Source organism: Cibotium barometz, chromosome 28 (genome assembly GCF_041138505.1).
Source record: "Cibotium barometz isolate CiBa-2024 chromosome 28, ASM4113850v1, whole genome shotgun sequence".
Lineage (NCBI taxonomy): Eukaryota > Viridiplantae > Streptophyta > Polypodiopsida > Cyatheales > Cibotiaceae > Cibotium > Cibotium barometz.
In genome coordinates, this window is record NC_141073.1 from 38,022,209 (window position 1) to 38,035,666 (window position 13,458).

At 39.9% G+C, this 13,458-nt stretch overlaps 1 protein-coding gene across 1 annotated transcript; it reads left to right on the forward strand.

Annotated features, from left to right (window-relative positions):
- Window positions 1-8,197: 8,197 nt before the first annotated feature.
- On the forward strand, window positions 8,198-9,435 carry LOC147622807 (uncharacterized). The gene is made up of 2 exons (XM_086822460.1): window positions 8,198-8,842; window positions 8,926-9,435. The coding sequence occupies exons 1-2, from the start codon at window positions 8,364-8,366 to the stop codon at window positions 9,245-9,247; spliced, it is 801 nt and encodes a 266-aa protein (XP_086678586.1). The 5' UTR covers window positions 8,198-8,363; the 3' UTR covers window positions 9,248-9,435.
- Window positions 9,436-13,458: the final 4,023 nt, after the last annotated feature.

The following is a 13,458-nucleotide window of genomic DNA, read 5'->3' on the forward strand; positions in this document are numbered from 1 at the left end:
CCATTATCTATGCAGGACTACAAGGCTCCGCTTGACTTTCAGATCATGCACTTAGCCAGAGCAGACGTATATCTAGGCAGCGAGTGGCTGTATGGATTGGGCCCTAGTCTAGCTCGGAGTTACCTACATAATACGCTACGTTTTGAGCATGGAGGTAGAGTCATTACCCTACAGGGTGACCGTATTGTCCCCGCCACACCACTTATTTCCTCCATTTAGCTGTGCACAGCGGTCCGCAGAGACCAGATAGCAGAGGTATGCTTGTTACCCTCTTTTAAATTTTGTTTCCGTCGATGAAACTGTAAATGATGTTTGCGTAGACAAACAAGGAAAACAAAATAGCCTTGGACGAGACCCACTGTTTGAAAACCTTGTTTGGCATGCATGCGATTCAAACAAGAAAAAATCCAAGGTGAAAGAGACATTAAAGAAAAAGTACGTAGATACTTTAATGAATTTATTAGAGGAATTTCAGGATGTTTTTCTTGAAATGATGTTTTTCCAGATGGCTTACCACCATCTAGAGAAGTAGACCATGGCATCGAAGTTATGCCAGGATCAAAACTTATAAGCAAACCTGCTTATAGATTAAGCCACTCCGAGGCACAAGAGGAGGTGGAAAAACAATTGACGGAATATTTGAACAAAGGCTTCATTCGGCCTAGTTCAAGTCCATGGGCATCGCCTATTCTTCTAGCAAAGAAGAAAGACGGATCTATGCGGATGTGCATAGACTATAGGGCTCTTAATCAGATAACGATTAAGAACAAGTATCCGATGCCACGCATGGATGAGTTGTTTGATCAACTCTATGGATCGAGATACTTTACAAAAGTAGACCTGAGATTAGGGTATCATCAGGTTAGAATTAAAGTAGAAGATGTTGTGAAGACAGCATTTAGGACCCGTTTCGGGCATTTTGAGTTTTTGGTTATGCCATTTGGGCTAACCAATGCTCCAGCGACGTTTGTATTATGACACTGATGGACAGCATTTTATGTCCATATCTGGGAAAATTCGTAGTAGTTTTCCTAGATGATATTCTTGTGTACAATAAGACACAGAAAGAACACATAGAGCATTTGCTTCTAGTGTTCGAGTTGTTGTAAGAGCACAAACTATTTGCAAAGAAGAGCAAATGTGAATTTTTTGAAACAAAAATTCACTACCTTGGCCATATTATATCCGCCGATGGTACGCGGATGGAGCCAGAAAAAGTAGAGGCTATTCTTAAATGGCCAGCGCCGAAGAAAGTGGTGGACAGGTTAACTAAAATGACAAAATTTATCGCCACGAAGAAAACTGTTAAAACGCCAGAGTTGGCAAAACTCGTTATTGAACATCTCTACAAGCTATATGGCCTGCCCGCCGGCGGCGGCAAATATAGTGTCGGATAGAGATAGAAAGTTCAACAGTCATTTTTGGAGGGAAGTCTTCAAAAAGTTGGATACTACTCTGAGTATGAGTACGGCAGATCATCCAGAGTAGTCTGATGGTCAAACTGAAATAGTTAACCAAATTCTAGAGGATATGTTGTGTTCTTATGTTAGTAAGAAGCAATCTAATTGGGAAGAGTACTTGCCCTTATTGGGGTTTGCCTATAATAGCTCCAAACACTCAGTGAACCAACTGGATTTACACCATTCATGTTAATGTATGGATTCCAGCCGAGATCTCCGATGATGGGGCTGTAGGCCTAGAAAAGGAGAAGATTCAATCTGTCAAGGATTTCCTTGAAGATATGAATGATATGCTCAGAGCCGCACATGAGAGCATTCGTAGCGCTCAGGATCGCGCTAAAACTTATGCGGATAAAGGACGTAGAAAGGTGACCTTTGCAGAAGGCGACTTTGTATTCCTCAAGGTTCCTGTGCAGTCAGAAACCATGAAAACGGGAAAGTGTGATAAACTTTCTCTGAGATATTGGGTTAGAGAACGTAGTTTCTCCAGAGATTTTGGTGGGCTTGATAGAGCCACCAAAGATACCACATGAACCTGAAAAGATTCTAGAGTATCGTGACAGACAAACCCGACATAAAGTGTACCAGGAGGTACTTGTTAAATGGACAGACAGGGATGAGGAGGCAGCTACTTGGGAATGCCATAGTGCACTTTCCAAGAGGTTTCCCCAGTTTGTTTTCGAGGACGAAAATCTTCTTAAGGGGGGGTAATGTCACGTAGGCTGTAAGGCATGTGACCGACGGCAGACCGAATGGCCAGACGGGGCTTTAGCATCAACGCCTCGGCCGAAGCGCCGAGGGCGTGGCCATCCGGGGTTCAGTGGGAGAGGACGCCCATGCGGAGTCATGGGCGGCCAGGCTAGTGTGGACGGTAGGCCACACACTATATAGCCTGGGGGATGAGGGGCAATCCTCATTCTTCCTCTGTGGCTGGGTGGTGAACCAGAGGCCGCCGTCCCCTCCTGTGGTAATGCTCGTAGTGGTGTTACGGTAATCTAACATTAAGAAAAGCATTGGGTACAAGAAAAGCTCCATAGGTTCATGAGCTTACTTAGAGTATAGGGTATGGAGTTGAACCAGAGGGCGAGTGTTGAGATATTGAGCTAAACTAGTAAGGATATGGATGACATGCTAGGATGAAAACTTTGCATTTATACCATTGGTATGGTTGGTCCCCTACATTCTTCTCACATTTAAGCACATTAATTTCTACAAATTGGGTTAGGTGCAGTATATGTGAGGAAAGTATTCCTTATGTGAGTTTTGGTAGAATGTAGGAATTGGGATCTTTAGCTTGTTTTTAAAGATTTTTTGAGCTAAGGAAGGGTACTAATGAGAATTATGTTGAAAACAATACACCAATCTATCCATGTGACATTAGGAATAAGGGCATATGGTCCAAAGGTCACGTTAACCTTAGTAGACTATGGTTTAGAGTATCTAGTAGAAACTTATGAGCATATGCTAGGTGCCTAGAGCAAATGGGAGGAGATCTCTCTTGCACACCGATCTAGGATTTTGAGAAGACTATCAAAGAAAATGTAATCATAGTCGTCCTCTTAAAACTTGTTTACCTCAAGAGAGGAGTATGGTAACATAGTTACGACTCTCACTAACTTGCCATCACCAAAGCTTATGGATGTGGAATCATCCCTCTTAGAAGAAGATGCAAAAGTTAAGCAGAGGCAAGGTAATACAACTGGTGTCTTTTACAACAAAGGCAACTATAAGAAGTCCAGCAAAGGATTCTCCAAAGGGTCAATTCCAAAAAAAAAGACTTCCCCAAAAAGTCATGCAACTTTTGTGGAAAACCAGGGCATGAGGAAAATATTGTTTCTTCATAAACAAGGCTCAGAAACCTCTACTTGCAGGAACAGTTGACAGCTCAAGCAAAGACAAAAAGGACAACAATGAAGAAGGAGCCTTAACAAAGGCTAACTACATCGAAGATGATTGGGCCTGCCTACTTGTAGTCGCCCCTTTATCCTAAGCGAAATGTAAACATAACTAGAATCCTAGCATATGTCTTCAACTTCTGACATTGTAAACCACTATGAGTAAGACCTATGGGCACTTGGATGGTCATCATAACCAGAGTTGTAAATAGTAACTAGAGCTAGGATTGTCATCTTGATAGCCATGGATATTTTGTTGAGGGAGGGTGTTGAAAACAATACACCAATCTATCCATGTGACATTGGGGGATAAGAGCATATGGTCCACAGATCACCTTAACCTTAGTAGACTATGGTTTAGAGTATCTAGTAGAATCTTATGAGCATATGCTAGGTGCCTAGAGCAAGTGGGAAGAGATCTCTCTTGCACACCAATCTAGGATTTTGGGTGCTCCCTTCAAGATATTATTAGGGTTTTTCTTAGGGGTTAATCACACTCTAATCCATTGTACTCCAACCTATACAAGAGTCTTTCATCTAATGCAAGGGTACACAACCTCCATTATCTCTTATGTCATTATGCTGCCCATTTAGTTAATAATGTGATTAGCATTAATCTTCATCTTATCTAGTTTGTCTTATGCAATCATGGTGTCTCTCCATCCATCCTAATTCCAACAAATTAGCCTAATCTAAATACTCAATTAAGTAAAAATAAATCTACCAACTTTATAAACTTTAATGATTTTAGGTTGCATAGAAAAATTCTTAATTTAACAGTCTGTATAAGATGAAAACAAAAGCTAAATCTAATCTAACCCAAATCTAATCTAATCTAATCTAACCCCCCAAATCTAGAAAAAAGCTAAGTTTAAGCTCATATCAAAACACATAAATGCAAATTATAATTAAAAACAAGTATGAAAACAAAGAGATATAAGAAAAAAAAAGTCAAGCAAAAATTAAAAAATAGAGAATATTTATTTTAAAAATAAAAAATAACATGAAAACAAAAAAAATACAAGCAATAATCTTGAACTAACGCTAAACCCTCATGTTTCACAATGTGCTACTACTCCATTCTGGGTAATGGAAGGACTCTATGGGCTATGGAATGAATCCCATGCTTTGCAAGCGTGATAGCATTCCCTAGAAAAATGAAACCATATGAGTTTAGCCTCGTGTATGTGGTTGTCCTCCCGTTAGGGACTTACGAAATGACAAGCTCTCGGTGAAGCTTCACCACCATGTGCTAAAGGTTGTTCCACATGATTCTCCAGCTGACTCAGAACTAATCATATTCTAACTGTAACCTGATTCGAAAGCCTGCTGTTGATTCTAGTCATTTGCTCTTTGTCACACTGAGGTGACTTCAAGCATTGTAGGTAGTGCATCCAAAGAAGCTATAGCCGATATGTCACTGAAAACTCCAACCATAGGTTACAATGCCTAAAATAACAAGAAGAGAAGAAAGAAGGAAGATACCACAAGATCTTCCCAAATCCTAAGCAATGGCATGCCCACATACACTAACAAAGGGTTGAGAGAGAGAGAGAGAGAGAGAGAGAGAGAGAGAGAGAGAGAGAGAGAGAGAGAGAGAGATTGGCGAGAGCACTCCTTCAATTGCATGAATGGGAAGATTGAATGAGTTACAAACATGAGGAATTGGCTTTTATACTTCATAAGCCTTCTCACTAGGCAATCCAATAGTAAGTGGTTTCCCATTGCTAGTTTAGTTGTATTACATATACTTAGCCGTATTTGACAGTTTCCTCATGTTTCAATCTTGATGCCCAGGTTGTGTAGACATCCTTTAGATCATTATATATACTTGGCCTTATTTTTCGGTTTCCTCATGTTTTAATCTTGATGCCCAAGTTGTGTAGGCGTCCTGTAGATGCTTACAACATGGCAAAGATGCTTTTATAAAGTATTGATGTCTTTGATGAAATTAAGCTGGATACCATGAAAATGTGATTGTTTGTTGTAGATTCGTGTTGGGGTAGAAGTGGTTGTTAGATTCCTTAACCATAAAAAGATACAAGTGACAAAAAACATCCTTGGAGAAAGATTTGATTATTTCAAACCATATTAAGGCTCTCTTAATCACACCTACAAATCAATACAGCTTGATACCCATTAACTATCACCTTGAATTGGGCATTCATCATATCTCATAAAGAGTATTGGTAGTGGTTTGTGGCATGCACTAGCTTCAAATTACCTAGCAATACTTGAATTTGTTCTATGTAATGTATAAAAAGTTATAAAGAGTTCCCTAAAGGTTATAATGTATGTAATGTATAAAAGGTTTTCTTATTAGCCTAACTTATGCATCACACATCACATTGACTATGTCACTTTAATTCATGCATAGTTTAAGGTATTTTATTGAACATAAACATGCAGCAATGTGTTGAATAAATAAAATGATGTTTTTGGTGTTGTTAATGTTATATAAGGAGAAATAGTTGGTTAAATCATAATAAGTGTAGGTAAAACTTTATTGTATTTATTTTTTCCAAAAAAACAAAGTTTGTAACAAATAATGATGAAATCTAATCATAGATGATGAGTCTCAAAAGTTGTTAGCCTTCCAAATGATTACAAGTTATCACCAAATTTAATACACCATAGCTAGCTTCAAGATTGGGAGCTACTTGGCGTCCTTAGTGGCGACCGAGGGATATGAATGGCAAGTTTATCTCCTTAAGACAATAATCATAAGATTGGGATAGTAAAGCTTAATGCACCATATGTAACTTCAGGATTGGGAGCTACTTGGCGTCCTTAGTCTTGAGTGGCGAACTGAGGGATATGGATGGCAAGTTTATCTCCTTAAGACAATAATCATAAGCTTGGGATAGGAAAGCTTAATGCTCAACCATAATCATGTAGCTCTCTCTCTCTCTCTCTCTCTCTCTCTCTCTCTCTCTCTCTCTCTTTCTCTACACAAACACACAAATTCACATGGGTGGCCCCAAACACACATGGTCTAGAACTTAAAAAGATATGTTAATATTCTTACACATGTAAATGTAACAAAAGATCCTTCTCTAGAGCATCCAGATTATAAGTTGTTAATGTTCAATTGAATACTTAAGGTAAGGCAAGCAAACCTCCTTGATTATCTTCTTGGATCTTTAGGTAGGGAATTGGGGGACAAGTGGAGTGATGCAAAAGTTTGATAAAAATACTTTACTCTCAAGTTTGAGAATAGATTCAAGATGACATGGCTTTAGTGGGAGAATGAGCTAACACAAAATGAATGAATTTGCTTATATTTTACAAAGTATTATACTGTGTAAAACGTAGGGGCAATTGCACAATGAGGAGAGTCCACGTGAGTGATAGCACTAGAAGAACACAAATTCATATAAACATGGAGGAAAGGTGGTTGGAGGAAAGGTGGTAAATTTAAAAGATATTTATTATGGTGTTGAGGATTGCTTTGAGCTACATGGTTGCTTCATCTTTATAAAAGTTATACAGCCTCAATTTTTTTAAAAAAAGAATCCAAGTGTGGAATTTGATAGCTGGCTCGTGAGCCATAATTATGAACAGATGTTAAATACCATAACTTGTTGAGATGTTTAAATGTCATAATTCCTTCTAAAAGGCTAAACTTTTGTTAACCCCTTCTTTTGAGAATGTATAAATCTTAATCCCTTTTGTGTTTGAAGGATAATTTTGGAGTTTAGTTCTTTTGAAGTAAACATCCCTTTCAACTTTGAGATGACATTTTTTCGATGTTGTCAAGCATAACATGGCTAGCATGTGAAAGTGTTTAGGAAACTATTTTTAGCAAACTTTACATAAATCCTTTTTATTTAATTTTGAGCAAGCATTTTTTAAATACTTTCACTAAAATATAACTAAAACGTGGAGACTTTGAGGAGGTTTTTTTATACCTTCTCCCACTACTTTGAGTCGGCTCAAGGTTAAAGGGAACCTAGAGTTTTTGAATTCTTGACTGATACATTACATTTGCTTGGCAAACAAGAAAACGTAGAGATGACATTCCTAAAGGTGTTGATTTTTAAACACTCCTTTGCAAGGCTACCACACCCTTACATTTGCTTGGCAAACAAGAGAAAGTAGGTGTTGATGTCCTTTGCAAGGTTACCACACCCTTCAAAGTGGAACCTGTGAGCCTAGCCTCTGAGGGCCCATGGGTTATTCTTAGGTGGTGGTTTGGGCTTAGAAGCAATGAGTACCTTCTTATCCTGTATATATTGAGGATAGGGATGTGTTGGGGTGTGGAGGGAAGGGAAGAAAAAGGAAAAAGCGAAAAGATGAGGTGACTAGGCATTGACTTGGAGGTGTGGGAGAGCAAGCCCTAGTTTCAAAAAGGTCATGGAGGAGGAAAAAGGGGTGGAGATGAGATGACTGTGCATGTGTTGTTGATGATGAGATAGAGCCGAATCTTGGAGCAAGGATAGGTCGGTTTCGATTTTCTTTTTGGGAATTTTAATAAATATTATTTCAAACGTTGGTGGGACGCTTGTGCCTTGTGAGCCACGAGTATTGTATCATGTAGAGTTTTTTTTAAATTAAAAAAATATTTGTTGGAAAAAGGGATGGGATAGGTATGGAACGGTTGTGTGGTGCTGTCGGGGTAGTAGATAAATAAAAATAAATAGTACGCAAGGGAAATAAAAATGGGATAAAATAGAAATGAATGCATTCAGACGGGGATGGGCGGGGCCCGAGGAGGGGTAAAGGAAAAAAGTGGATAAGTGCAAAGTGTCCTGCTCTCCACAGTTGCAGCCGCGTCGGCCGCCCACCACTCTCTCTTCCGTGGATAATTATCCTCTTCTTCTCTCACACGAAATCCAGCCCCCGCGCGCCTTTATTTAGCTTTTCACATCCCCTTCTCCTCTGTGTATGCATTTCGTGTTGGAGTCCGATCATTCATTGCCCCCCTCCCCTGCGTGAACCAACCCTTATCCACCCACAGCGCTACTGTTGCTGGCTCTTCTCTTCGTTTCTGCCTCTTTCACACCCTATGGCTTCCATGGCTTCTCTCTCCAGCATCTACCAAGACCACCTCCATCGCCGCCCTCATCATAACGCGTTGCCCTTTGCCTCTCCACCGTACCCCGACCTCCCCACTTCTTTGAACGACCGCAACAGCTTCTTGGGCTACCCTTCCCACCCTATAACCACCACAGATCTCTCCTCCATCAGGTGCCTTTTCCAAGGGGTTGTGAGAGTTGATCAACAGGAGATCGCCACCACCAGCGCTGCTATGGAACAGACCCTCCACCAGGCCGCCAGCAATAGCGCCCTCTGTGACGAGCCTGATAGCCTGGAGAACTCCGACTCATCCACCTCTTCTTGCTTCATGTCTTCCAACTCTGATGATGAGGAAGACGCCAGTAGCAGCTCTGCATCTTCCTTTTCACAATCTAACGCAGCAGCTTCCCCTCAACAGGAAGGGCCTCTGGATAATCTAACCTCGCTTTCTGCAGCCCTTCCTATCAAGTAAGTCTGATTTCTCCTCTGTGTTTGTTTAACTAATTCCTTAATTTTCTAGTGCCAACCTGCCGTCCTCTGCTTGCCTGCAGGAGAGGCTTGTCACGCTACTTTTCTGGTAAATCTCAGTCTTTCTCCTCGTTGGCGCGCGTGTCTTCTGTCGCGGACCTAGCGAAGCCGGAAAATCCCTTTGTGAAAAGACGCAGAACAGCAGCTGGCGGTGATTCGCTTCTAAAGCACCAGTCCTACCCTCCCAGGTGTGCCTCCAGCGCAGGCATTTCGAAGAGGCATGTGAACAACCGCTACAAAAGTCTGAGATCGCTTCCTCTTCACGAGGATGTGGCCCAATTTGAGGCCAAGCCATTGCCTGTCAAATGCTTCTCTGTACCAGAATTTCAGAAAACTGGGTTCTGATTTTAGGGCATGAATCATCTACACATATGCATATTCCTCAAAACTGCACCCTTTTAGTAGAGATTGTAAATGTAGGTTTTTGACAGACACCCTTATAGATCGAGTACATTGTCAATGGTTGATTTTTCATTGACAGATCAATGAATGTATAAATTTGCTTTATGTGAAGGACTTATGGGTTCATAACACACGTGCATCATCTGGACAATGATTTCGTCTCAACCGCCCCAATTACAGACCAGTGGGTGCCTTGCCATATGCGCACTGTGACTACATGTCTATTGTGCTTAATTTTGGAGGCCATCCTCATAATGTGAATGGATGTTTAAAAGCCTTTTGTTTTGCTAACGGATGAAGTACGTGTGTGGTAGTGGAGATCAAAAATCTCATCGAACTGGCTCGCTGGAGCCCTGCTTTTTTAGTAGAGGTTCATCCCACATCATACCCCTCACATGGATGGGGGAAAAATCCCATGTCCATCGTCATGGGCAATGGGGATATTCTGGTGTATTTGTGCAGGCCAGAATTAAGAAAAACTGATTTAGATTTTAAATAGCCCTTATTTTACGGAATGTTTTTTCTTATATTCTAGTTAAAAAACTGGCATATTGTAGAGATTTTGGAAATAAAATCCGGATAGATTTAAGGATTGTTCTTATTTTGATAGGTTGAAAAATGTGTTTTTTTCGATCATTGACGTGAATACACAACAATTCTTGGAAGAACTATAAGTCTATATTCTGCGCTCCATAGCAAGGAAGGGAGAAGTATATTGTTGCTTTTTAACAACATTGTGATTAGTTTTCACTAATTTGAGTGGACAATTTGATCACTATGTTGCTTAATGATATGGCAAAAGAATTGGTAGGTTAATCATTGGTGATGTGTCTTCAAGGATGGATCAAATGTGCTGTGTCATAAGGGCATTTTGACTCGGCCAAGTCCATAAATGTGCACTTTTCTCAATTGTGTCATGTTGATGAGGTAAAGTTAAAGAAAGGAAATAATACACGTGTGACGAACTTGCATGTTTTGTTTTTGCTCTTTTAGCATGTGGGAAAGTAGTTAACGATTTGCTTCCATTTTCATGGCCGAATGCATTGAGTGACATCCTAACTATCATACCCTTGTAGTGTGTTCTACCAGCGGTCAATGGCATATTTCTCTTAGAGCCTTGTTCATGTAGGTTGTTGAAAAGTCCTTTCACATGTCTTATTTGGCACCTGTACTAGGGACTAGACTAGTTCTTAGCTTTGTTTATCCGTGCATTTTAAGCTATTGGGATTACCTAATGCCTGATCTTGATTAGGAGGTCACACTTTGAAAAACATACGGTTTTAGAGCCATTGGATGTGTTTGTTTGTTGCTTTTGATTTTGATTTTAAGGTTACTTGCATTAGGACATTTTATTTTCATCTACTAGTAGGGCAAAACTCTAGTTTTTTAATGATTTGCATGAAATTGAAACCCAAAAGGCTTAGATTTGATTGCGTTGAGCCAAGGATTAGCTTAGCAATTATGAATAAAAGTGGAATCCACTCGGAAAACATGAGCATCGAGTTCCATTAGGGTAATTACAGTGGGATAGTCAATTTTTATTCATGTATTTAATAAATTTTTATGCATTATTGAAATTGCTAGAGCTAAGAATCATACTAATCCATCAAATTACTTGCATCACAATCTTTAATTAGGATTAAGACCATCAATCACACCTTATCAAGTCCAAAAACTCTCAAAAATCATCAAACATCAAGGCAAACCAGCTCTCGAGCAAGGGACGTGAGTTTGGATGCGTGAGCTGTGAGCTTGGACATGTGAGACGTGAGCTTGAACACGTGAGCCTGCATACATGGGTCTAAAGATAAGTGCCATAAAGACTCGCATAGACATACCTACTCATGTCTTTGGAAGATTTTCTTATCATACAATTTGTACCAAGTACAAATTCCAAGGAAAATTATTATCCTTTGTAATTATTAAAAAATTAAAGTATAATTATTACCCAATAAGTGCACACTAACCTTGGCATAGGCCTAGTTCCTAGATTTTCGTGCCGAGGTATGCTTATTTCATACAAGGGAGGTATGTGAATCTACAGGTGTAAACATGGACATGTGAGCCTAGAGATGTGAATCTGTACGTGTGACCTAGATGTGTGAACTGTATACGTGAATGTAGTATAGCCATAAGCCTAAAAATGTGAGGTTGGATACGTGAATCTCATGTGAGCATCAAGACGTGAGCCTAGAGACATGAACCTAAACACGTGACCGTAGAGACGTGAGCCTAGCAAAACACAAAAAAAACACCTCTGAAACTATTTTTAGACATGCATCAAAAACACCAGGGACCTTTTGATCTGGAATATTTGTTAAAAATGACAATACAGTCAACTGTAGCACATCAAATCACACTACCTCAAACCCACCAAGCCTTTAATCTTAGCAAATGTCCAGCACCACTTAGCGGAGTGCTCCTCTATTATGAAGGTTAGAGTCCTTTGGATCCATCTCAAGCGAGGAGATTTGGGAGGAAATGGACCAATGAAACAAAAATGTGAGGGGAGGAACAATAGAACTCCTAGAAACAAGAGCCACCATAATCCTTCAAGCTCCCAATTCATGGAGAATATTTTTTTGTGAGCTTCTATGTGCAAGCTTTTCAAAAAAATTACAAGGTTTTTTGTATTCTAGAAGAAGCACACTTTTAAAAAGGAGGAGTCAAGGAGTTCCAAAATTCCATCATTAGATTTAAAAATAATGGAGTATAGAATTTGACGCTGTTGACATAAAAAATGAACTTAAAAGGCCTAAAAATGATAGAATCGACTATAAACACGCCTATGTTCCGACTATCTTTCTCCGATTGATGTTTAGAAGAGAGGGGAGCTACCAGCCCCCCAACGCTAATGGTCCAGGGATTGGTAGCACCCCTCTTTCTTGAACATCTATCAGAGAAAGATGGTCAAAACATAGGCGTGTTTACAATCAAGTCTACCATTTTTGGGCCTTCTGAGCTCATATATGATGTCAAAAGTGTCAAATTCTACAGTCAAAAAAGGTTTTGAATCTAATGTATGTATTTAAGCCCCATAAAGTCCCCTTTTTCTTTTAATAGTCTTTCAAATAATGTAGGTCATGTGTAAACATCTCGAATGGTAGGTAAATATATTGTCGCTATGGTGTTGATCTTGATGCTACGAACTTTGTGTGATGGTCTTGAGAGTTGGAAAAAAGCCCGCAAAAATTGGAAAAAATATCACATGGAGAAGCTCGCAAAAGAATCACACTCCTGATTCACCAATTGGATTTGTAAACAATACCTTAAATTTTATGAAGAAGACATTTAGTTGCCCTATTTTTGGGTGCAGCTCTAGTGAAGGAGCGAGAGGAGGACTAGAAACCTCAAGGTTCGCTCCCATAGAAAGTGAAACCATGCTCGATGCCAGAATGTTCAATGTTTCAAACATTTGGTGTCGATCCTGAGTTGGGTTTATCCCAAGAAGACCATGACCGATAAGCAGCCCACCGCAGTTTATAGAAACATGACATGTCATTTGCTATACCACAAGGGACAAGTGTTCCACAATACACCCAACATTAAGCACACACAACAAAAGCAAGAGTCTCGCTCTCCTCCGCAGGAGCCCATTATAGAAGTGCCTTTACCATGGAACTTAGTTCCAGTTCTTCTTCGTTTTGGACAAGGAACATGGAACCCATGGAAGGGTAAAGAGCTAATGTTAGGGACTACCTCAGCATTCATAGAACATGTCCTCAGCTCCATAGTGAGCTTGGAAGTGAACATGCAACAGACTCAAGGCCATGATAAGTTCCATTAGAAATCGCATAGTCCAACCCTATATAGGGCAAGAGATATCATACCTTAAAACATAGGGTATTGTGCAACCACCTCCTTCCATTCCACCACCACGTGAATACAAATATGACATGGTGAGGATGGTGTTTGAAATGGAAAGGGGGGTTTTGCAATTAACATAGTACCTAGAGGCTTAGAGTTGGGAAAAACTAAGCCAATCCACAAATTTGATAGAACTGGAGATCCCAGTTAATACCTTGAGAATTTCGATCAAATTTGCAAGGCCAATGTGACGGATTGATGATCCCACCAAGATCCGCTCATTCGGACTTTTCCTTGAAAGAAAAATTAAAAAGTAGGCTTGTGATTTAAGTCACTAAATCCCCTGG

Coding starts and splice junctions, on each gene's coding strand:
- LOC147622807 (XM_086822460.1), top strand. CDS start 8,364: ATGGCTTCCATGGCTTCTCTCTCCAGCATCTACCAAGACCACCTCCAT. Junction 8,843..8,925: donor TCTGCAGCCCTTCCTATCAA/GTAAGTCTGATT, acceptor GCTTGCCTGCAG/GAGAGGCTTGTCACGCTACT.